The sequence below is a fragment of the Gymnoscopelus braueri genome (genome assembly GCF_963280865.1).
Source record: "Gymnoscopelus braueri genome assembly, chromosome: 4".
NCBI classification, from domain to species: domain Eukaryota; kingdom Metazoa; phylum Chordata; class Actinopteri; order Myctophiformes; family Myctophidae; genus Gymnoscopelus; species Gymnoscopelus braueri.
In genome coordinates this window covers 36,575,618-36,601,723 of record NC_137605.1, presented here as the reverse complement: position 1 = coordinate 36,601,723, position 26,106 = coordinate 36,575,618, and the positions used below count along the sequence as shown (strand labels likewise).

The 26,106-nt window shown below is 41.9% G+C and overlaps 1 protein-coding gene and 1 long non-coding RNA gene across 2 annotated transcripts in view; both read right to left on the bottom strand.

Moving 5' to 3' along the window:
- LOC308083768 overlaps positions 1–8,516 on the bottom strand; it is a 164,889-nt gene extending 156,373 nt beyond the window's left edge. Inside the window, exon 1 of the long non-coding RNA XR_013933004.1 lies at positions 8,175–8,516. This is a non-coding gene — a long non-coding RNA (uncharacterized lncRNA). The remainder of the gene's footprint in view (positions 1–8,174) is intronic.
- An 11,096-nt stretch (positions 8,517–19,612) lies between these two features.
- On the bottom strand, positions 19,613–23,796 carry sox4b (SRY-box transcription factor 4b). Its single transcript, XM_080425686.1, has one exon. It carries the CDS (start codon positions 23,214–23,216, stop codon positions 21,945–21,947), a length of 1,272 nt encoding a protein of 423 aa, XP_080281812.1. The 5' UTR covers positions 23,217–23,796; the 3' UTR covers positions 19,613–21,944.
- Positions 23,797–26,106: the final 2,310 nt, after the last annotated feature.

The following is a 26,106-nucleotide window of genomic DNA, read 5'->3' as shown; positions in this document are numbered from 1 at the left end:
CTCAATGCAAGTGGATGGGAGGGGATATCCGGTGCCCTCTCTATTATTTTTAACTCTATGGCGTGACATCATCGTACCCAGAAGTTATTATACTGAGTGGCAAAAAAATACTTTCTGGCCATGACAGCCCATACATCCAAATAGAAAAGTCCTATCTGATTGTATCAAACGACGTTAAACTCACCAACATGGCAGATGTACGGAAAGCTTGAATTATACTCTTTCTATTTGCGTATGTGTTTCTTAAAAATCCACCGTAGACATGTTATGGGCTACTTTCTGTCAATAAATTCTCTGCAGGTGATTATTTTTGTTGTTGGTAGTCACTTCACTTAGAAAAAGCAAACAGAACATTTTGCCGGTGGGCATCAATGATGATGAAGAAGATGGAGATGATTCAATTAACAAGTTGGTTACAAACATCTGTGTCATGGGAGATCCCGGGACTATAGAGAGTATGCACATGCGTCACGTGTCCACCGGGACACCCCCCCCCCCCCTCATCTAGACTGAGTGGCAAAACATTGAGCAGCATTTGAGCGTTTTGAAAAACGCAACATCCTGCTGCCTCCTGCATTATGTGTAATTTAGAAACAGGTGCTACGCAGGATTGTTGAGTGATTTCCAACGAGCACTTCCAAACTCCAATGCTCAATGCTGCTCAATGTTTTGCCACTCGGTCTAGATGAGGGGGGGGGGGTGTCCCGGTGGACAAGTGACGCATGTGCATACTCTCTATAGTCCCAGGATCTCCCATGACACAGATGTTTGTAACCAACTTGTTAATTGAATCATCTCCATCTGCCTCATCATCATTGATGCCCACCGGCAAAATGTTCTGTTTGCTCCAGAGAAGGCATGGAACCCTGGTAAGGCTGAGCCTTCCCCTTACTAAGTGCACGCACTACAGATTATCTGTTTCTTGTTCCCCACACCAATGATGAAGTGTACTGTAGGTGTCCTTGCATATCTGATGGTACCATCGGATTGCAGAAGCTCATTTTGGCCAATTTATATCTTTCCAGTTTTTCACACCAGGTCTTCTCAACTTTGATTGGCTCCCACAAAGTTTCCCAGAATAGTTGGGTTGGAATTAATGTAGAGGTGTTAGTGGACACCTTTATGAAGGAAGAAAGCTATTGGTAAGCAATTGTTTTGCAGATGGCTAAAAAGGTTGGCATAATAACATTTGGTAAGAATATTATTATATTAATATTAATATTATATTGTAATGTCAGCACTCATTTGCACACACCAGCATGCCACAGGTAGCCTGGTAAACCCTCCCTCCGGAAATCTCATTTCTATTTAATCAAATAGAAATGAGATTTCCGGAGGGAGGGTTTACCAGGCTATGCCACAGGTACATGTGATCACTTTAAGAATAGTTTCATTATGATCCTTGACCCTCAATACATAGGTCTACTCTGGACACTTATTTGTTCAGTTAAGTGCAATATTGGCTGATTTATAAAATTGATTATTCGCTAATGGCGTCACTAATTTGCATATAAATGGGACATTTTGACAACTTTTTAACATAGCTCATCATTTTGTACAATTTTTTTCCAATCTAGAAACACTGATTAGAGGTATATTTCCGGGGGGTGCATGATACCCCCCACTAGACTAATACTTAGGTTTATATTCCCTGCTGCAATGTCTGCAACCTTTATGTTTGTCATCATGCTGTGTTCTTGAACAGATCTGTGCTTAATAGTATGTACTGTCACTGTCAGGCATAAACCTTGCATGTCCAAAATGGTTACTTTTCAGGAAATGGAAAATTGGCCCGTGTTTGGGGGGAGGGAAGCCGGACGGGGAGGGTGATAATTGTCACTATACGTAATCCTACGGGTTGGGGTGGCACCTGTCAGCAGGGAGTGTTGAGCGGGAGGGGTAGAACGAAGGCTCTTTGTCCTCCCGGTGGGGGCTCCTCACTGGGGGTACAACACAGACATGTGTGTCGGGAGGAATCAATTGACATAACGACTAAATTGGGGTGAAAAGGGGGTAATAAGCAATAAATAAATAATAATAATTTGAAAACAAATGTTCATAAAACACTTCCACCCTAGCATCCCTATTTTGGGCATGTCATTAAAGGTGATTTTTCTCTCAAAATACTTAAGTGATCTTCAAGCCCAAAACGCATTGTTATGCAACATTGGCTATTTTTGCTACTTTTGTGGGCATTCATTTAGGGCAAGAAAGAAATACGTAAAAATATTAAATATGGAGATATGCAGTTTCTGCCCGACAGTGACAATATGCAGAAAACCTTAACCAAGTAGACCTGGAAAAAAATAAAGGTTGCCAACACAGGTCCCAAAGTCGGCATCAGACTTGATTGAAGTTGCACTTATGTGGTGGTTGCTGGCTGAGCCACTGGGGCAGCTCCTACCACTTCATAATGATGATTGTACGTCTCCCACTGCATGGTTTTGTCCTAAAAGGTCATGTGATGTGCAGTGCTAGCTGAGCCAATACGGGTTAAATAAAAGTTTACAGCTAAGCTTTCAGGGGCTTTCAGTGTATGAGGCTTTCAAGGTTCCAGAGTCAGGTACAACAGTCAGAAAAAGAAAAAAAATGGGGCAGTATGACAGGGATTTAAACTCCAAACTGAAGAGAGCAAAGCATACGGGTTGGCACTAGATAGCTCTCTTCCTCTCTCTCACTCTCCATCTCAGCCTCTGGTTAGCAATCTCTTTTTCTCTCCTGTCTGCAAACTGCTCTTCATTCTATTTCATTCTCTCCCTCCTCCTCCTCCTCCTCATCATCATCCTCCCTTCTTTCCTAGCGTTTTCCCTCCCTCCTTCTCTCCTTCCTTCCCTCTCCCATAGTCTCTCTCCATTCTCCCTGCCCTTCCTCAAAGAGTCCCCTGTGAGCAGCCACAAAGAAATAATGTATTCCTATCCCCTGGTGTAGGTATGTATTAGCATGCAAGCAGAACACGTTAACTTATCTCACTGCTACAGGCGGCGAGTAGTAAAACTAAGCTCTGATAGTTTCCAACAGGATGACCGCAGGATGTCTGTAGCTGGGAGAATTAGGCCTGTCGTAACGATTAGTAATGCTAGACCTAATGTTTTATCGCACTCCAATTTACTGTACTGTGCTCGCAGTGTGGTAGCGCGTATTAATACCTCACAGATATGCATGAAGAGAAAATCAACTCAGGATCAACTTCACAGGGAACATTTTCTGCCAACACAATGCACAGTGTTTACTTGCTCAACATGCTTAAGGTCCATAGTATTAATATATTATACCTGAATCTTGGTTTAAGGCTGGAGTGTGACTTTAAATGTATAAATAAGAATTATATGTGTCTTTATTTGGTCATTTTTAAGTTTTGGTATTATGTTTCTGAATTTAACTTTTAGATATAAAATAAAGAATTTATAAATGCATCAGTGACTCAACAGACATACAACTTACTGATTAAAATATTAATTTAAAAATGAACAAAACATTCTGACTTAGATATTGCGGTCATTTACGATGGGTAATATAATACATGGGGCTGAAGTAATACTTTGTACATGAAATGGAATTATAATGATCTCCATAAAGGCTTGGTTTTACATGTCTGAAAACTCCCCCATAATGGCTGTAAGCTGCCTGTGATGACTGGTAAAACTCAACCTGATAGTTTTCCTGAGGGTGAAGACAGCGTCATCTGAGAGAATTAGACCTGCGTGAGCAATTATGACTAATCCAAGACCTAAAACATTATTCTACTGCATTCTGTACAGTAATATAAGTAGAGATGGTGTTCATCATAATTTGAATGGGTCTACTAACGACGTGGCCTCCCTGTGGTGTGGATCTCTAATGTCATATTGTCATAATGTCAGTCTTGCCCTTGTTTTTTTTTGTGCTTTTCAACCAAGGTCCATTATTTATTCCGCACCCATTATTTATTCGGCATTTGAGCCACGGAACCACCATTTGATGAGATTTAGACTCTCAGACCCAAAACTTAGAATATTTTGTTATCGTTGGATAAGATTTTGTCCACAATTCCATGCTGTTCCATGCTGTATCACAAAGCATGTGGTACCATTAGAGATAACAGGCAAACGTTGATCAAAATAACAATTCTTTATTTAAGTAGATGTTTAACAATAATTTAACTCTTGAGAGCGTAAAATGAAACCGAATCATTCGCTTTCATTTACTCTCAAGAGTTAAAGATCTAATAAGGATCCATTGTGGTTACCAACTTTCCATCATTTAGCTGGGGACCACCTGGAACCCCCTCAAGGACCACTGGTGTTCCCCAGAACACTTGTTGACAAAATGCATTCTACTATACTGCCACCAACATGTGGAATGCCCTACCAACAGACCCTCTTCTAGATGGCCACACCGTAAAAGTGCCACTGGATCACAAAACACAATGAGGCACATTTTAAGCTTAAATTACACACCGCCGTACTACGGAGTATAAATTAGGCTTTAGGCGGATATACTGTGTATATGTTGTTGTGACCAAAACCATGACCAGTGTTAATGGGTATTTCTCCTTAAGGAAGGGATCTTAAGGTTCTGAGCTGGAGGCTGTCACAAAAAAACAATAGTGCTAATGTGGACTGCACTGGACTTGATTACACAATCACAGATATGTAATGGGTTACACACAGTTATACTAGCAGAGAGAGGTCTGTGTGATGCTTATTAGGCTCTCAGTGCTGGGACTGTCACAACAATTAGCCATGCTCAGCCTGACGTTTCTGTTTAACTCACAACTTAATTAGCTGGGTATGAATTTGTACTAAAAGCCTGGCTCCCGGTTGTGCAAAAAATGACGTACATTATTATAATAGCAATATACAAGGTCACCAAATGCTTAGGAGACATGGGGCTGTATAATGATAGATAGGTGACTGATGTATACAGCAGGACTTGCTTAAACTTCAGAAAGTGAAAGTTATGTAGGATTACTTAAAACCCTTGTGGTCTATTTTTACACTCTTAAAGGAGTAGTTCACCCAAAACATTGGTTATTTTCTATCAATTACACGCCCCATGAAACCCTGCTGAATTCTTTGTTTTTGTCGCATTCCTGAGCCAATAATTTGATGACCGGCAGTGTCTCCGATAAGAGACTCTTAAGAGTCTCCCAAGAGTCTCGGACACTCTGCTGGTCATCAAATTATAGGCTTAGGAATGCGACAAAAACAAAAACATCTCCATGAATTCAAGGCTTCATGGGGTGTGTAATAGGTAGAGAATGAGTACTTTTTTGGGTGAACTACTCCTTTAAGTGTTAAATAAACGCTCTGGATGTAACTGTTTTAGTACATCCATTTCTTACTGTCTTTAAAAACCAAATAGGCTACCATTAGGAAAACAACTTTTACTGAAACAGTGTTGAGCTAACTGTATAATTGGTTACACTTTAATACAGTAATGCATACTTCAAAATGACGCAATTCTTTTTAATTACAGGTTATATGCAATGTAATATGCGTGGAATAATAGTCCAGTTTGAGAGATGCTCAAGCTGAATTTCAGTATAGGATGTAACTCTGAAGGTGTGCCAACACTGTGCATGACTTTCACAGAACATTGTCTTAGGTCTCTCTGCATGTCAACTACTTTCCTTTTATTTCTGAGTCTGTTTTCACCATGTGAGCAACTGAGCATGACTTAATAAAGTATCCATGTTCCACCACTGACTTAAAAATGCAAAATGTTAGGTTCTTCTTACTGGATTAATTATTCATCTCTATGGCTCATGCAAAGAAAACAAATGTCATCTCCCCTTGCTCTTCAAATGTCTTCCTTCTTAAGGTTATGCATTTATGTATGCTTGGGTATGATGACAGATATAATAGTAGCCTGGTAAACCCTCCCTCCGGAAATCTCCGTAGAGATTTCCGTAGGGAGGGTTTACCAGGCTAATATAATAGTGCTGCTAACGATTAATTGTCAGCACGCACATAAGAGCATCATCCAGCTAAATTCAGCCTCTTTGTTGTCAAAATAACAATTATCTAATTAAGTAATGCAGATGTTTAACAGTAATCTAACTCTTGAGTCTTGAGAGCATAAAATGAAACTCTCCATCATTTAGCTGGTTGAGAACCACTGGCCTAGACCATGTGCGCTTCCATGCGCGTGGCCAGGGGTCTGGGGGGGGGGGCGGAGCTTGGATGCCGACAAATGTCCCTGCGAATTCTCATTGGCTATCAATGACATCATCGATGATAAGGGCTGCGAGGTGAGGTAATTCTCTCTCTCTCTCTCTCTCTCTCTCTCTCTCTCTCTCTCTCTCTCTCTCTCTCTCTCTCTCTCTCTCTCTCGCTCTCTCGCTCTCTGCCGTCTCCAGGTTACAAAGTGGAAAAGGGTATTTATTTCCTCGCTGTGGTGATGACAGCAGTGACAACACTGTAGGCCTAGTGCATTTAACCTCTTCCTCTAATCGGACCTGAGTCACAAGCTGCATGTGCTTGACTCAGGTCTCAGGTAGATTGGCCAAACATAGCCAATCTACAAGCTCACGATGCATCATGCATTATGAGCTTGTAGATCTGCTATTTTTTGGTGAATGTTCCCTGCAGAATGGGCATACTCCCATCTCCTTTGTGGAGCAATTGTATTTTACCCGTCAAATAGCCTAGCTAGCCTACAACAAGACAACAGTAGGCCAATTTGCGTGAATCTACATTGCACTTCAAAATGTGATCTGAAGCAAGTTGACTAGTATGACTACTATATTATAGCCCAATTAAATGTAATTAGAAAGCATGTCCTCTGTGGCCTCTCAGTTGAGGAACTGGCCCCACCAACTTCATTTTGTCTCAACTGGCTGTGTAGTGAGGCCTGCCTACAGCAAAGTTTGATAATGAATGTATACCTATTCTAATCACGATAAAAAGGACGACAACCTGTCTGGAATGTGCATCTAATTCAGCATGCAAACTGATTAATTTGCCAACTTTTATTTTCTTTTTGTTCCCAGTGGTGTAAAGTAACTAAGTAGGCCTACATTTACTCAAGTACTGTAGGCTACTTAAGTAAAATGTTGAGGTATTTTTTTTTACTTTACTTGAGTATTTCCAATTTGCAATACTTTTACTTCTCCACTACATCTCAGAGGCAAATATTGTAGGCCTACTTTACTCCATTACAATTATTTGAAAACTTTAGTTTCTAGTTACTTTGTAGATTTTGAGTACAAAATCTACATTAACCACTTCAACCCTATATAAATTTCGACCATTTGAAAATAGCCAATCTACAAGCTCACAATGTCTCGCAACGCGACGCAACGCATTGTGAGCTTGTAGATCTGCTATTTTCTAAAGAGTTTTATACATTTGAAAACTTGAAATGGGACATTCTGCACAATGAGTACTTTTAATTTTGGTACTTTAAGTAGGCCTACATTTTGATGCCAATACTTTTGAACTTTTACTCAAGTTATTCCGGACTTCTATTTGTAACAGAGTATGTCTACATTGCAGTATTTATACTTTTACTTAAGTAAAACATGTGAGTACTTTTCCCACCACAGTTTGTTCCTAATCAAAGGCCTGTGCATCGCCTCAGTGCGCAGCAGCAGCGCACGGGGGTTGACAGACAGACACTACACTGACAGCATGCAACCAAGTGCTTTATGTCAGGTGCATAAAGGCAATCCCTGCGAAACGCGTGGCTCCACAAACCTGGCAATAAATCTGTGGATTATGATGCTCTTCCTGCAGGAAGCATGCAGTCCAAAGGTGAATTCTTTATGGAGAAACCAAGCGCGCAAAAGACTCCCTCTCCCTGCATCCTATCGTGTTATTATGGGAGCAATATTACCACCCTATCACCTCATGGGAGAATGCACAGAGGAATATTTTAGGCTAGGCCAGTGGTTCTCAGATGACATTGAAGTGACAATTTCACTGCCAGAAAAAAAGACCATTTCTGCATCAAATGTAATCAACAAACATACAATAAAAACTGGTAAAACCATAGCCAAATTGTAATATAAGAAAGAGGCAAAGATTGTGAAAATAGCCGAGTCAAACTAACTGTAATGCTTAACTCATACATTCCAAGTGCTTGTCAGTGTGTGTGGGTCCCCAGTTCAAATATGATTATTTTGGGTGGTCACTCATGGCCCTCCAGCCTCCATCCTACCACCTCATGCACAGACAGACAGACAGACCTACCTGTGTTGTCGACAGACAGACCGGATCAAAAGACCATTATCCTTCTATCCTGGTGACTTTGGAGAGGACGTGCTGCATGGTGGACAGACATGCCGACACATTTATAATCCCAGAATGTTTTTATACTTTTCCATTCCAAATGTATGTCGGAAACTGCAGTTAAATCCTTAAAAGTTCAGTCTTTTTGTTCTTCAAAATGAAAAAAGAAAAACTATATTCGTTTAATCCTCCTCGTCCTCGTCCTAAAATCCAATTGGAAAGGTGACTTTTCGATGTGATTCCTTGGTTTCCCCCTGCCTCTTCTTCCCGCAAAGAGAAGAAGCTTTGCTGCTTAATCTGCTGGCAAATGATCCCACCTGAGGATTCACAATAGAAAACCAAAATGTTAATAGACGTTTAGTAGTGGAAATAATTTAACCCTATATACAATACATAGGATATTAGTGAATAATTAGGCTACTTTGTGGTGTAGGCCAATATCTTCAAACGCTCGAAGCATCACAAGGCCTTCTAAAGCTGTTAGAAGAGGGTAACTTCATATAGTCAAGTAATAAAATACTTATAGCCTATCTAGACTATTTTATAGTTTATACTAAGTTTATAAACTAAGATTTTTAATGCAAATATATTTGACCTTTTAGCCTCAAAGGGATTAGCTGGTGCATAATATAATGGCATTTAAGACCTACATAACAAATTAGATTATAGGGCATAAATGACTGTTAATTTCAGTACTTAACTCATGAAATAGTTTTTCAAATCTTTCTCTGGGCCTAAAGCTGCATTATAAGTGTATTTTGTTTGGTAGTCTATCCTAAAGTTTGGCTACGATTTTGCAAGAGCCTATATGATTTTGGACAAAGCCTGTACAATGGAATGCAGCAAATTCAAACAAGTTGTTTGGCCCCACCTTAATTAAAGGAATACGAAAAAGAATATAAACAACCTCATTTTATATTCAGGCCCACTTCCTCAATAAATCCAAAATAAATTGTCTCACAAATATGCAATTTAGAATGACTTTATATAGAAGGGATACAGTTGTCTGCACTGGAGAAAAAAAAGCAAACAAAAGAAGTTTATTACAACATTTTTGAAGAAAAAATAAGAGCAGTATACTCGAAAAGTATTTTTGTCCTAATGATTTTTAAACATCCAAAAATGTGTTTTCTTTTCCATTTGTGGTCATTTTCTGTTGGTTTGCTTTGTATGGAGTGAGAACAAAGGGCATCGATGGAGCCTCTGCTCTAACAAAGAAGCTGCAAGGACTTTTTTTACCTGTTGCTCTGATTCCCACATAAAAAGCTATCACAAGTTTGTTGCCGATTTTCATAAAACTGAGCCATACAATCAATGCACAACAACACACTTTACCCGTAAAACTGTAATTATCCAACGACAAGTTTCACTTTGTGTCACTGTGTTTCGTGTCAATTAGCCCAGACACCTGATTGCGCGGGTCTTAAAAGTCTGACAAAGTACATTGTCAACTCCATGCAGCATGAACGTCAAATCCACCATGTCCTGCATGAGGGAAAATATGTATTTTAAACAAGCATGTGTCCCTTTTGTGGGGTTTTTGACTGCATGCGTAAATTCCCCTCTCCGCCAACTTCCCATCCAGCACCATCCAACTTCTGACAAGCAGCTGCTTTGTCTGATCGGCGGCGCAACAACATCCCCAAGAGACAAAGAACCAAGACAAGCACTAACTTCGTTTCTTTTCCCACTATGGCTCACATTTCGATTGAATTCCCATAGCATTGTATTTGAGGTGTCATTATGATGAGGCTGCATGCCTCAGCATCCCCAAAGTTGTGTCTCCTCTATATACGCCAGTGGTTCTCAAAGTGTGGTCCAGGGACCCCTTGAAGGGGTTCTAAAATGGACCCTTACAGGTCTGTCACTCTGACAGTATACAAAATGGTTCCATTTTTGTATACTGTCAGAGTTAAAGGGGGTCCTCGAAATGTTAAAAGTTTTGGAGAAGCACTGCTCTACGCGCCCCGCATCAGACAAAGGAAAAGGGACCGCTCCTCTCTCTCTCTCTCTCCATAACTCTATGTCTCTCTCCCGCTCCGCTTGCTTTGTGTGCTCAACTTTGAGCGCTGACGCACCAACTATCTATCAGCAACTTTTTTTTATGGGAATCGAATCCCGAAAATCATTGCAAGAGTATTTTACCTGGAAACAACTCACCATTTTTGCACACCGGAGACTGCCTGTGTGTTCGTCGTTGCGTCCGTGGAAAAGTTTTAGAGGGCATGTTTAGCTTTGTGTTGTTAAGTCCCCTTTGTCTACACGTGTGATAGATACTAAAGGGCTCCTTGGCCGCGCCTTGTTCATTTCGCTCTCTGGGAGTCCCGCCCTCTCTCCAAATCAAAAAACTACACACAACATAACATAGACGGGGAATATTACAGCCATAATAGGATGTACAGCTTTTTATTGTCGCGGACTCGCGGTGTATGGTTTTATTTATTTATTTATCTTTGTTTGCCTCCGGGCTGCATCTGGTGCGTTTTTTTCCGTTAGTTTGGGGGAACTCTTTTCCCTGCTTATTCCCCGTTACCTGGGGCACTTGAAACAAACATTTGAGTAAAAAATGTTTGCTTTAAAAATATACATTCAAAAAAATGCCCCCCAAAAAAAATCAAGATCCCCCCCAAAAGAATTGCAGATCTACAAGCTCATAGGTACTCTGGCTATGAGCTTGTAGATCTGCTATTTTTGAATGGCCCAAAGTATACATTAAGCAATGTTTCATTCAAGTGATTTTTCTGAGATGTGAAATCTCATTGCATGCTTTGCTGAGTGACAAAAGTTTATTATGCTGCTGACAGTATGCTATATGCTGTCCCTAGAGAGATGATGGGGAGCAGGGGAACAAAGGAAGATAGACAATGGAATAAGGTTATTGTCCTTGACTTGCACAGCAAATTCAAAATTACATTACAATTGCTAGAAAAAAATACATCTGAAAACAGCTTTTTTCCATGTAAACTTTGTTTGCTATACGTTATATATTTTGGTAAACACTGAACCCAGTTTATAGGCTACTCCTGAAATCCTTTCTGCATAATTATGCAGCCTTTCCTTAAACCCATATACCTTGGAAAAGTTTAATTTAATCATTACATTTTAATTGTATTTCTTTTATTCTCAAGTTCAGCGAAAATAAATCTCCTCAAACATAATTCATAGGTATAGCCTACATTCATTTCACTGGAAAACATAAGCCATACTTGGTTTTACTCCTCAAATGGTGTAGTTCAGTTAAGCCTAATTTATTCTTCTTAAGTAACTGCTTTTCAAAACTACAAATTAAGAGAACTGCAGCCGACTAGGTAGGCTATCCCGATAACAGTGAGCGTGAGGGTGGGGAGTCACAGCCATCTCCCATTTCCATCCCTTAATCTCCCATGTCCTATCCATGACACATAATTATGTGCTGATGAGAGTCATTTTGGGGCACAGACAGGCAGGCAGTCATCATGCCTCTACATTCCGCACTCAGCTAAGCTGACACACAGGCATTGTGTTCTCTCCTTAACCCGCAATCCTCCTCCTATTGCTTTATAAGGTATAAAGGCATAAAGACAGACCGCGTCCGCCAGTCATGATAGTTGTTAATAGGCTAATAAGATGACGGCAATGCCTGTCATAGAACCCACCATCCTCCCAACCAGGCTCTCTATAAGCAGGCAAATCTGCCTTCCTGCAGGAAGACAGATAGCTGCAATTGGGAAATGCAGGCAGAGACAGAGTGGCAGGTGGCCAGCCAGACAGACAGACAGACAGACAGACAGACAGACAGACAGACAGACAGACAGACAGACAGACAGACAGACAGACAGACAGACAGACAGACAGACAGACAGACAGACAGACAGACAGACAGACAGACAGACAGACAGACAGACAGACAGACAGACAGACAGTTAGGAAGTACAAAAGAAGGGCCGAAATACTTGGCAGACAGGGGTATAGGCTGGCAGGCAGAAGCAGGCAGATAAATAGACAGGTTAGCAGACCCGGATACAGACAGGCAGACATTTGGGTTGAAATGAAAGACGCGAGACAGATTCATTGTACGCCTTGCTGTCAGAAAAGCATGTAGATTGTAAAAGTGTCAGTCATCATCTAAAAAGCATAAATATTGACCAAAATGTACGCTGTCTGTGTCCAATTGTGTGCACCCTGAAAGTTGAAATAACACTGATTGAATTTGCTGTGGACAGACAAGCAGAGAGACGGACAAGCACATAGTTGTGGTGCTTCCATGCCCTTCACCCTCCCCCTAAGTACAGGGAAGACAGTCAGCCCCACCACCCTAATGTCTGACAGCAAGACACACACACACAGAGAAACACTTAAGCAGGATTTGTATTTCGTTGTATGATGTATCCCACACCAAAAATAGCAGATCAACAAGTTCACAACACGTCAGATCCGCAACATAGGCTATTTGCTTTGGTGATAAAATATCACATTTTTAGCTATTAAACTTTAACACTGGGGGATTTTTGGCTCATTTGTACACTGTCATTCTTATTAGCACTGAGGATTCCACTGTTGTGCAGTAACACAGACAGAACGCCTTGCAGGCAATGCTGTAAAAACAAAGGACACGGTTATTAGTTTCAGGGAGCCTCAAAACAGACCAATACATCCTCCTATCGTTTTGAACAACCAGGCAGTAGAGAGGGTGGATATATACGTTCAAGCTCCTTGGAATACAGTTCTCCTCTGATCTGAAATGGGATGCACAAGTTCAGTTTATGCTGAAGAAGGCCCAACCAATAAGGGTTCATTATCTGAGCGTGGCCAAAATGAGCACAGCTCCCCCCAGATGTGTTGACCCAGGGTATACATGACCTTCATCAGACCAGACCAGCGCTGGACTATGCTTCATCTGTCTGGGCCGGCCTCCATGGGATCTGGAATGTCTGCAGAGCAGTGGTGGAAAAAGTAGCCTACTGACATTTTTTACTTGAGTAAAAGTATCAATACTGCAATGTAGAAATATTCTGTTACAAGTAAAAGGCCTGTGTTCAAAACGTTAATTAAGTAAAAGTACAAAAGTATTTGAATCAAAATATACTTAAAGTACCAAAAGTAAAAGTACTAGATGTTTGAAAATAGCAGATCTACAAGCTCACAACGCGTCACGTTTTCAAATAGCCTATGTATAAAACAGGGCTAAAGTGGTTAATGTATATGTCTTAATATAATAATGTATATCTGCAAAGTAACTATAGTAACTAAAGTTTTCAAATAATTGTAGTGGAGTAAAAGTACAATAATTGCCTCTGAGATCTGAGATGTAGTGGAGTAGAAGTTAAAGTATTGAAATTTGGAAATACTTTAGTAAAGTGGAAGTACCTCAAAGTTGTACTTAAGGACAGTACTTGAGTAAATATACTTAGTTACTTTACACCACTGCTGCAGAGGTGCTGCCCCATCATTGGGATACCAACTAATTCCTTCCCTACTCTGGAGGCGAGGAGAGAGGAGGCCACTCAACTCAAAGAGAATTCAATCGACTACTGAGAGAAGGGACCAGTCCAATTATCCACAGCCTGTCTACAGACCCAAATTGCTACAATCTAAGAAATGGGAGGACAGGACACTCACACAACCTGTGAGTCACACACAAAGGCACCAGATGTTCATCCCACCAGTTGTTCCTCCCAAGAGCATACAAGTTTTACCAGAAGTACTTTTTTATTGTTTGACGTGTTTTGATGTGTGATGATTTGTTTTCGTTTTTTAATAGAGCGGCCCTCTTGAATTCATCATCAACATCATAATTCATACTGTTATGCAATGATGTTTTGAAATACAACTTGAACTTGAATAAGACCACGGATAACAAAATACGAGTATGACCATGTTCACTTTGACACTCTGAGTTTAATGAACACTGATGATTTTGGGGTCCATTGTACTCAATTCATCATCAAGACATACAATACATACAATAGGCTTACATTACATATCTGCAAGGTCCTGCCCCAAAATTTGGTTATTTGGTTGACCTTCATGATCACTTTTGATGCCATAGAAGAGATGGAATACAAGAAACCGAAACTATGGGGGGGTGATTTACGATTCTGTTCCTATCGGGACGTAACTCGAGCGGCGCTGAGTCGGCTGAAACGGACTTCGCTACGTTCGGCACGGCGACTCACTCGCCTGAGCTCACTCGGTGGTGCCTCTCGTGGGTGAGGTCCGCTTCAGCCGTCGTTGCAACAGTTTTTTGCCTAACTACTTCCTAACTTAATATCAGGGGCTGTAGTCTGTTCTCCCCAAGTGGCCCGAGTGGTCCACCTCGCTGGCGGCGAGCGTTCCGCGCCAAGTGGGACGAGTGGTCCCCTGCTGGGGGCGAGCATTCCGACCCGAACAGGGCGAGTGATCCGCCGCTGAGGGCGAGCGGTCCGCTACAAAAACGGGGGGCGAGTGTGTTTTGGGGCGAGCGTTGCCCACATTCCCTTAAGAGCAGAGAATAGACACAAGAATACATGGACACTTTCAGGTCCACTTGGTTCCATTTGTAGCCTCTCAGAGTTAAATTAACATTGGGGATTTGGCTGTGTACCACCCTTCCCCCAAGCATCAGAGCTGACCCCCCCTTCCCCTGCTGTGGTTTTGCTGGCCCACTGACTCCAGCAGCAGCCAGTCAGCCTGCTCAGAGCTGCTCTGGGCCAGTGGCTTTACCTCCCACTGAGGAATCAGCTGAGCCATGCATGAGACTGCACACTGAACAAGCTACACACACACACACACACACACACACACACACACACACACACACACACACACACACACACACACACACACACACACACACACACACACACACACACACACACACACACACACACACACACACACACACACACACACACACACACACACACACACACACTATTGAGCTGCTAGATATACGCGCAGGCAATGAAGCTGAAAGTTCTAACATTATACTGCATACCGAGGACATGATCTTCTTGCATGATACATATTTATGAACGGCAGGTTAGGACACTGGGGAAAAAAATGCTAATTCAAGTATTCTTTCAAATGCCTGACAATGGTGACAGTCAGAGAATAGCATTACTGCATGCCGTGTAGTGTTTGTGTTATAGTTAATAGGCCTACCACTAATTAAGCTAATATTTCCCTGTCAAAATGTCTCTTGTAAAATGGGTCTATTATGACAAGAGTCTTCCACTGTCCATTTGCATTGTTCTGTTGTCCTTAATCTGTTCTGTTTGTATCCGCTTTTCATACATTGCCATTTTGCCGATTTTGGTCCTGAATTATACTTTTATGAAATTCATAGAGAAGGGCACTGCATAAGTCTGTTAACTAGAATCATGTAAAAAGCTTTACGCTATCCCACAACCAATTATGAAAATTTGAATAATGAAATGGTATGCTGCATATATAGCACCTACAGTACAATCAATTAAACATTTATGAAATGTACACTAAAAGCCTTGCTATCTATATTGTAATTTCACATCCAATTAAGCCATTATAGCATGTACAGGACTGCAGACTGAAACGTCTTGCTACCTGTAGTAGTGTATATAATAGCTACACACAGTAAATTACACTAACACATACGTAAATACAGATTAACATTGACAATCTGATCTATACAGTTGTATCAAAATATTGAGATATACAGATTATAGTGCACATGATAAACCGGCGTGCACGCATGCTTGTGCACGCACGCGCATGCACACACACACACACACACACACACACACACACACACACACACACACACACACACACACACACACACACACACACACACACACACACACACACACACACACACACACACACACACACACACACACACACACACACATGCTGCAGACAGACATGCTTGTCAGCTATGCTGGAGGGTCCTTGGTTGACTGCTTGCTAAATCAGCCCTTCCCCCAATCCAAGAGTCTGTCTGGAAGGGGGGAGGGGAGACCATGACTGTCTGAATACCAGACAGCATGCATACAGTACAACAGGCTAGAATAGAATAGAATAGAATAGAATAGAATAGAATAGAAACAAGGCCACTGTTAGGCTTTGGTGATGATAATACAACATATAGGCTTTTCATTCTTGCAAAATTATTTTCTGACACCATAGATGGGCTTCTAGCTATAAATGTATATCCCCCAACCTGTCATGTACAAACATGTTACTTATAACCGTGATACTTTTGGCGTTAGATGAGAGGATGTGGATGAAACATAACATGGGTTTATTTCAGAGGGAAGGAAGGAGCTAGACATACCTCTTATGAAGCACATGTTATTGAATGCATCCTTTTCATAATGATAGCTTACTATGTACAATCTGGCAAACATCTGCACTCCTGCGCAGTTCTTAGATCCTAAACATCCTGTCCTGTGGTCACAGAAGATGTAAATATACAAATTAATACAGCTTGTTTTGACTTGTGAAGAAGCAGGTTTGCTCATGCAGAGCACAGAGAGCATTTCAGGTAAATGTCAGTGTCTGTCATTGTATATACTGAGATCAGGCTGCTTTAACATATTCTGATTTAACCACATGAACCCTATAGCGTCCCTATTCTACTCATGTCATAATTGGCAAACATTTGGCGACAACAGGCAAACATTCGGCAAACATAGCAGATCTACAAGCTCACAACGTGTCACGTTGTGATACGTTGTGATACGTTGTTATATGTTGTGAACTTGAAGATCGGCTGTTTTCGGGAAAGGGATTTGGTGTAGACTAGAGGGGACAAAACGAGGGGACCAAGTATAGACACCTGGGGTACCCCGGTCACCGAAGTAGGCTAGATAGGGTTTAAGTGGTTAACATACAATTGACAGGGTTTCAGTGGTTAACATGCAATTGACAACAAAATACTTAAAATATGCAAGAACCAAAGATTGGCCTTCTAAGAATAGCCAAAAACAGAAGAGTAGGTGTCTGATTTTGTCTGAATTGAGTGTTTACACGGAGAACTGACAGGTTCCATGTTCCACTGACAGGTATTTTGTCCCTGTTCAGACAGCCTTGAGTTGTTTAGATCCTTGTCATAGAGTTACAGTAAAAATGTGTGCATTTGGTGGTAAATCCTCAGTGATAATGTATCCCTTTGTAACTCTGAGAAATGTAAAAAGAATGGCCCTGAAAGAGTACACTCTCAGAGTTAAATGAACAGTGAGGCTTTTACTGTAATCTATATGCCTGCTGATCAAGGTCAGGTCACATACTGTATCATATGGCCTTACAAACATATGGCTCATGGGCCTCCTGATCTCATATCAGCACACGTGTTCCAATTTGCATTATGCATACAGTGTACACACATACATACATACATACATACATACATACATACATACATACATACATACATACATACATACGCACGCACGCACGCACGTACGCACGCACGCACGCACGCACGCACGCACGCACGCACACACACACACACACACACACACACACACACACACACACACACACACACACATACACACATACACACATACATACACACATACATACATGCATACATACATACATACTGTACATACATACATACATACATACATACATACATACATACATACATACATACATACATACATACATACATACATACATACTGTACATACATACTGTACATACATACATACATACATACATACATACTGTACGTACATACATACAGCACATACTCTTTAGTGTTTAACCCTGCAGGATAAATGTAAAAACATCAAATCTGGGTCATGATAGGGTTAGAATTATATTATTGCTTTGTTCTTATTAACCACATGAATCCTATAGCATTTCTATTCTGGGCATGTCATAATAGGCAAACATTCTGCAAAACTATAGAAAAAACATTCAGTGAACAATTGCAGATCAACAACAACGCGTTGCAACTCATTGTGAGCTTGTAGATCGGCTATTTTCGACAGTGATTTGGTGTAGAGGAAAAAAGGAGGGGGCCAAGTAAGTGCTTTAACAAATTCTGTCCTGAATATTTTATATATTCACCTTGAAGTCAGCACAATATGTGGCTTTTCCCTCATGAAATTTGTAAAGGAGCTTCATAGCACATGGCTCATGTTTACCTGAGGTCACAGTGCAGCCAAGATCCAAATGATACTAACTGTCAAGTTCAAAATCGCTAACATGTGCCAACACTTCATGTAAACATCTTTACATGGGATTTGTCAAAAAAGGTACAGTCTTTGCCAAAGGTACAGTCAAATTCTTACTGTTAATTTACCCATTTCCATTTGTAACACAAATGTTCTCTTTGTACACTCAGAGTTCAAAATTATGGATAAATTAACACTGAGGAGTTTACTGTGTAAGCTAGGGCAGGATTTCCAAAGCACACCTTATCACTGAAACCACTTTATCTCCAGTGTATAGCAATGAAGCAGTGCTACTTTTATGTTGATCACTTTGGAGACATGACGTCACTCTTTGCTTTCAGTTGAGATAACAGCTCCCACCTGCCTACTTCCCGCTTTTCATTTACACGGGAGGCAGCATGGTGCTAATGAAATCAGCCATAAAGCTGGATATCCCAAAAAGAATCTCCCAACAGTTAAATCATCTGCCGGTGTTTCTGTTAGGTTCATTCACTTTTATGAGCATCTAATAAACCCACTCATTTTGGATCCCAGTTGAATGAAACTGTAAACTTTATATGACGGACACAAAAACTACAGCAAAATAGCTTCTGGGTGTGTGGTGGTGTCACATTAAAGCAAAACATGATATCTAGTCTAAGCTTTCAAATTGACCTTATATAATTATTTTTGTTTCCTTTATTTATATGTTTTGGGGAAGCAAGGCCAGATAATCAATGGGCAACATTAAAGGTAGGCCTATAGTTCTGTTTTTATATGTATGGTTTATTTTATGGCTTGAGATCGTATATTCCAAGGTTCTTGCCAAATGGTTGAACACGTTTTATTATTCAGCACTATATGGTGAATAAGCATAAATAAGCATTTTGTAGAGATGCTAATGAAAACTAATGGAGTCTGCTAGCCAGTATCTAACAAATAACATATTAGCAACCTGACCCTTTGTTTCCAGTGACATTGCTACAAAATGCTAACAACCTCCCAGTAGAGCTGTCATCCTTAACACAAATTTTGAGTATGCCATTTGAATAGCTATTGAACAGATGTGTATAGAAACTACATTGAAGTTGCTAATGAGCAAACCAATCAAGAAGCACTCAATAGTTTAACCTTAAGCCTCATTTATACTTTGGCTATTTGGAAATAGTCAATCCACAAGCTCATGAGCTTGTAGATCTGCTATTTTCAAAAAACAAAATTGATCGAATGTGAACATGCTCAAAATATGGAGAAAACGTGATTAAAAAAGAGTCAAGAGAAGAGTTGTAGGGTTTCAGTTCCAGCTGATATTTATTTCCTTCCTTGAAAAAAGTTCTGTACACAAGTTTTATATCAACAATCTGACAGGCAGTGAATGGACACAATTTAGCTGGCATGAGTTTCCCCCTTACTCGCCCTTTCAAAAAAAGGATGGTTGCTTTTTTATGGCATGATTAGAGACAATAAAACAATAATTCTACACAGCATATTGCACAGGATGGATGAAAAATAAAGTTAATATATTTAAAAATGCTTTCATATATATATATAAAAAAGTCCTGAACGACCACCTTAAACATAAGTAAGGGTGTGTAAAAGATAGCAGTTCTAGACAGTGCCTGTCCTTGATAGCAACGACATACATAAACACACAATCTTTTTGCTTTATGATACAGTCAAATATACAAAGATCGATTTCACGTTGAATTTTTCCTCATTTTTTTCTTTTTTTCTTAAAAACACAACAGCTAATAACCTGAATCTGAAATACAAATGCTATTCACCATGCCATAAAGATACTAAAACAATTATTAGCTAATAGTTAGCCGACAAGTAGAAAAGATTATATATCCAAATACAATGAGAAACGCAGTACAATGAATTGTTGCGGAACTCAAGTCAGCAATTTGAATAATGCTTGTTGCTGTATGCTTGCTTTGTTGATTGATGCCCCCATTCAATCCAGTGGTTGCTTACCAAATTTTGACATCAATAGAAAAAACACCAGGAAATAATTCAAATTTAAAGCTACAATCTCCTCAAATGTTGTCATAGGCAAAATATCTGACAGGAAATAAATGCACTAAAGGAGTGGCTGCTCCAGATACTGATGTTGTTGTTAAAACCACATGTTCCACTGTGTAGAGTAAATGTGTTCCTGTGTCTTTAAGAAGCCTGCAGATTGCTATTGTAAACGTGAACGGTAGGCTGGCTCAGACTGAGAGAGCCAGCCAGCCGGGTATTTAAAACTAGGAAATCCAAAACAGCGGTATTAGTGGGCTTACACACCGATTGTTGACACCCCCTTTTTGATATAGATTTGTACAAAAATACACTGAGAAAATAATCAAACCGTTTCCTCTCTTTTTTAAGTGTCCAAAAGTCTACATTTACATATAAAAAAGAACTAAAAAAAATGTTTTTAAAACTCTAGCCCTTCGCCTGAGAAGGAAACGTGACAGACAGACAGACAGACAGACAGACAGACAGGGAAACAGACAGACAGACAGGGAAACTGTGTAAGAAAACAACGTGACTTAATGCTTACAACAAATAGAAAATGATAAGTCAAAAATGCTTGGCCCAGTATATAAATACAACATCCCATATAAAAATGGCATCTGAATAAACGTACAAAACAAAGCTCAGAGGATGAAAAATCGGTGAGGATTTCTCTATAATATCTGAAATTAACATAAAACGAATTTTGGTCCTGAATTGTAGAGAATAAGTGTATAAAGTTCAGCACAGATTTGAAGTTGAGTTTGAAATCCTGAAGTTTACAACACAGCTGGTGATTCTTTTTCATGTCCTTTTTTTAAAGAGAGGAACCGAACAGAGAGCGCCACCTATCCATTTAAGTAACCCTAATACTACTTTAACTGTTCGACAGTCTTAAGAAAATCTCAGTACAAGACAGGGAACAGGGTAGGAGGCTATCATGCGTTTTTTGCGTTTGTGAAAATATTCGACTTTTTGAAAACCCACCTTGTCTCATAAAAAAATTCCATTTCGCTGACACCACAAAAAAACCGTCGCACAACAACAGTCCTATTTCTGTACCTCTTTTTAAGTTACGATGAAGTTCACTTGGCGATTGGTAAAAGTTCTTGAAAAGTCCCTTTTTCGGTAACATTGATTAAGTAAATGGCAGACCGTTGGACTGCCGTCGCTTTTTAACGTGCAAATCAATCACAGTTGTTCAGTTCAAAACAGTTCATCAGACCGAGTGTTTGTTTCAATAGGAACTCAGTCAGTCCTAATCAGAGCATTCACTGATCTCTCTCTCCCTCTCTCTCTCAGACTCACATCGTGGCAACTGTGCGCCCTCCTCCTTTCTGCTTGTGACCGAGTCCCACTACAGTCCACGATCCAAAGAAATAGCAAAACGCATGTTTATTACTCGCTTTGAAGTTCGTTCATAAGCGCACGCAGCTCACCGCCTTGTCTGTGTCGGCGATGGGAGCCTTGTTACGGGGTAATAGTGGTACTTTTCTAGCCTGCCATTGTTATGACACAAACTATAACACTCACTTTTTTACCGAGAATCCCAGTCTCTTCCTCTGTTGTTGTTTTTATGCTTGTACTGGACACAACATTAGGTCAACCTGTCATGTTTAACTCAATACGTGAAGACCAGATTAGAGATGGTAGACTCCAGCCAGTCCCCTGAAATCATCTCGCTGACCTCGGGCGTGCAGTAGTCGGGGAACTCGAAGTGCGAGCCCCCGGAGCCGGACTCAAAGTTAAAATCCAAATCCCTGTCGAGAACCGAAGACCCGAAGCTGCCCAGCGACATGCTGTCGAACCCGGGGCTCTGGTTGACGTCGCGCAGGTCGTCCTCGAACTCCTCGTCCTCCGAGGAGGACGAGGAGGAGTGCGACGAGGCGGACGAGTGGTCGCCGGAGGGGGTGGGCGAGGAGACCCGCCGACCGGCGTACGTGTGGCGGCCGCCGTGTCGCTCCGACGGCGCGCCGGTGCTGCTGGGAGACAGCCCGCCCTCCTCCTTGGGGCTGGCCGCGTCCTCGTACAGGCTGAGGGGGTCGCTGGAGTCCGCCGAGCTGCTGAGGGTCGGGCTGGCCGGGACCGCGGCAGAGGACGCGGGGCTGACGCTCATGTTGTTGTTGTTGTTGTTGTTACTGTTTCCCCCGCTGCCGAACACGTAGACCCGCTTGGGCTTCTTGCTGTCGGGGATCTGCTTGGCCGCCGAGGAGACCAATTTGGACTTGTAGAGCGAGTGGTGGTGCTGCTCCGATGGGTGATCCGAGGAGAATGATGATGCTTTGGTGCTGTTGCTGCTGCTGCTGCTACTGGTCCCGAAAAGTGATTTGTGGGGTCTGCTGCTGCTGGGTGATTTGGATCCGCTCTTCCTCGAAGAAGATGATTTAGTGCTGGTGTTGCTGTTGCTGGGACTGTTGCTCAGTTTCTCTGCCTTCTCCCCGTTGCCTGGTTTCGAGGCGCTCGCTTTCACCTTCTTCCTCGGCCGGTACTTGTAGTCGGGGTAGTCCGCCATGTGCTTGAGCCTCAGCCGCTCTGCCTCCCGGATGAAGGGGATCTTATCGCAGTCTTTGAGCAGCTTCCATCGCTTCCCCAGACGCTTGGAGATCTCGGCGTTGTGCATGTCCGGAGACTGCTCCATGATCTTCCTCCTCTCGATCTGCGACCACACCATGAAAGCGTTCATGGGTCTCTTGATGTGGCCACTGGGGGTTTTGCACCACGCCGGGTTCTCTCCCAGTTTCTCCCCGGTCGAGGAGGCGGTGGAGCCGGGGGAAGGGGGCGACGCGGCCGCATGATCCAGGTCCATGCACGCGCCGGAGTCGGAGCTCGAATCCCCGGCGAAAAAAGAGAGCGCCTCGTCGGTGCTCTCCGCGTGGCTCATCTTCTGTACCATGCTGCACAGTCAGTCACACAGATACAGGGAGAGAAATGCGCTCGGTCTCTCTCGGCTTCACTTTAGAGCAAACTCAGCTCTTTTTCCCCTCTTCACCGGCTCTGGGTTTGTTAAAATCAGAAAAGCGCACAAAATATTTCAGTCCTGAGACTAAAGCTGATAATTCAGTCCAGTATCCGCTGTTGGCCTTTTGAAAAAAGGCTAGATGCGTAAAAAGTTAAATTTCCAGGTTTCTGTTGGTGCTTTTACAGCGCAGACAGTAAAGGTGATGCACTCTCCACTGTGCACTGTGTACCTCTATCTGTGTCTCTTCCTTCTGGCCCTTATAAAGTCTATTTAGTAGTGTGGGACCGAACATATGCGCGCACCACAGCTGCCGAGCGCAGACTGAGTGCCACACTGGGCACACTGGCACTGAAAAGGCTTCCAAGTTTCACACAAAGTATCTTTAAGGTAACTGCTGTTCTCTGCATAGCTCTGTGCTCTCTCCTGGAGGAAAAGCCATGCGTGGGGAGAGTGAGAGAGAAGGGTTTCAAAAACCTAGAGCGAGTTACAGGTTCCGCCTTCCATCTGCAGTCGAGTTGAGTTTCAAGCAGCCTCCAGTTTCTCCCCTGCTCGGCTTTATCCCTTTCCAAAGATACAACGGCGATAAAATTCCACCAATAGAACGCTGTCTCTACCCTGCCTCTGTGCCAAAACCACGCCTCCTCGGCGCCCATTGGTCGAAAAAGGAATCTAATAATAATCAGCGCGTGCAATGAGGAGCCTCATGTCTGACCTCATTCCAGAATACAACGACAAACTTCAAGTTTTTTTTAAAGAGACATTGGCTTATGTTATGGGCCCTTTTTCTCTTACCACCAGCCCATGTGTATACCATTAACTTACTGCTACATAGGAAGCGAGCCGGCTTTACCATATGGAAACTTTACATTGACTAGGCCTACAGTTTGAGTACAGTCTGTACCATTCTGCGTTGCCTGGGTAATCCTACAAAAAACGTGGCTCGAAATATGAGCCATTTTCTGGCGCTAGTATTTTTCACAATATCCCAGACAGGTTGTTTATTATCATTGTCAGTTGTGTATAACGGTAATATTGCTATATAGGTACACCACGATTTAAACACATTTTTATCATAATATCTGAATTCTTAATACATATTTAGATAACATAACGTGCTTATAATTAAGGTAATATATAGGCAATTTATCATAACTCTTATCATTACCTAGAGAGATCATCCATTGAGCTGCTTCTATAATAAATAATACCTCTACATCCAGAGGACATTAATCAACAGTTGAAATCTCATTATCTTCCAATATATATATTTTTTAACGTCTTGTACTGGTTGGTAAATATATCGGGCACATGTTCGTATAGACACCATAGTCGTTAGGCGAGTGTGAGAAAAGACAGTCAGACTGTACACTTTCACCATCTCTCTCTCTCTCTCTCTCTCTCTCTCTCTCTCTCTCTCTCTCTCTCTCTCTCTCTCTCTCTCTCGCTGTCTCCTCTTTCATGAGGCGGAGCTGGGGACGAGGCGGGCGGTCTTTTGTCACATAACACACGCCCAACACTCTCTCCACAGAGTCCACACACAGCAGAGAAAAGGAGAGGGGGGGAGTTGAGAAGCAACCTGGCTGCCTAGTACACACACACACACACACACACACACACACACACACACACACACACACACACACACACACACACACACACACACACACACACACACACACACACACACACACACACACACACGCACACACCAAACGACAGTGCAGTAGCCTACCCTGCTTCAAATCGGAAAGAGCCAGCGAAAGCATGGGCATTGCAGTGCACAATGACTTGTGCGCTTTTACGCACAGGCACAGCCCATTAACACACTTAAGCCCAATTTAGTTGATTTTAGACATTAACATTATATTCACATGATGCCTGCTCTACACCAGGGGTCTTCACTCTTTCACGTTTTTCAGACCATAGGACCCCTTACCTGAGGGAGAGATGAATCAGGGACCCCCCCCCCCCACTACATATTGCATAAAACTGTGTTGCAGATGAAACTTTTTGATGCTGTAGATTTCAAAGTAAGATTCGTTTGACTCACATTGTGTGTATTTTCACACAGTTACCGTACCCCTTTAAAGCCTCAATATTTAGTCATCTTGACCGTTGGCTCTGTAGCCTACTTGGTCTGCTCTTTTTCCCTCTACACCAACTCTCCGAAAATAGCAGATCCACTTGTAGATCTGCTATTTTCGGCTAATGTTCCCCATCACACAAAGATTTGGCGGACCCCCTGAGTAACTCTGAGGACCCCCTGAGGGGCCCCGGACCCCCTATTGAAGATCCCTGCTCTACACGTAGTGGCATAGGTCTATCTCGACAAAGAGATTAGCCCCATTCATTATAGTACGCCTTTCAGTTAGCAACCTGGGCTTGCACGTGTAATATCATAGTCATAACATAACCACAGTTACTTCTCTCTCTTGTCCTCGACTTGAAGAACGAACCAAATTCGCTGTTTGGAAGCCTAACTAACAGTGCTTGTGCATCATAATTTTGAAAAAATATGTAATGACCGAACAATTACAATCATTCACATTTTTACACTTGTGTAATAATAACACTACAGTGTGTGCTTCTGCTGTGTGGAATAAAATACACAGAGTTGAGAGATGCGCCGTTCGCTGTCGCTAGATGGCGTCGCAGAGCCAGAGAGAGCGGAGCTGTGCTTTGTGTCGTTGGGACACAGCGGTTCCAGAGATCAGGCCCGGCATACAGAACAGTAACCAGGGGTGAGTTACATAATGTCACTCCGAAAGGGAGGCATCCGAGCGTGGAGCGTGGCAACGATGCCATTGTAACGGCTGCTGCCTGT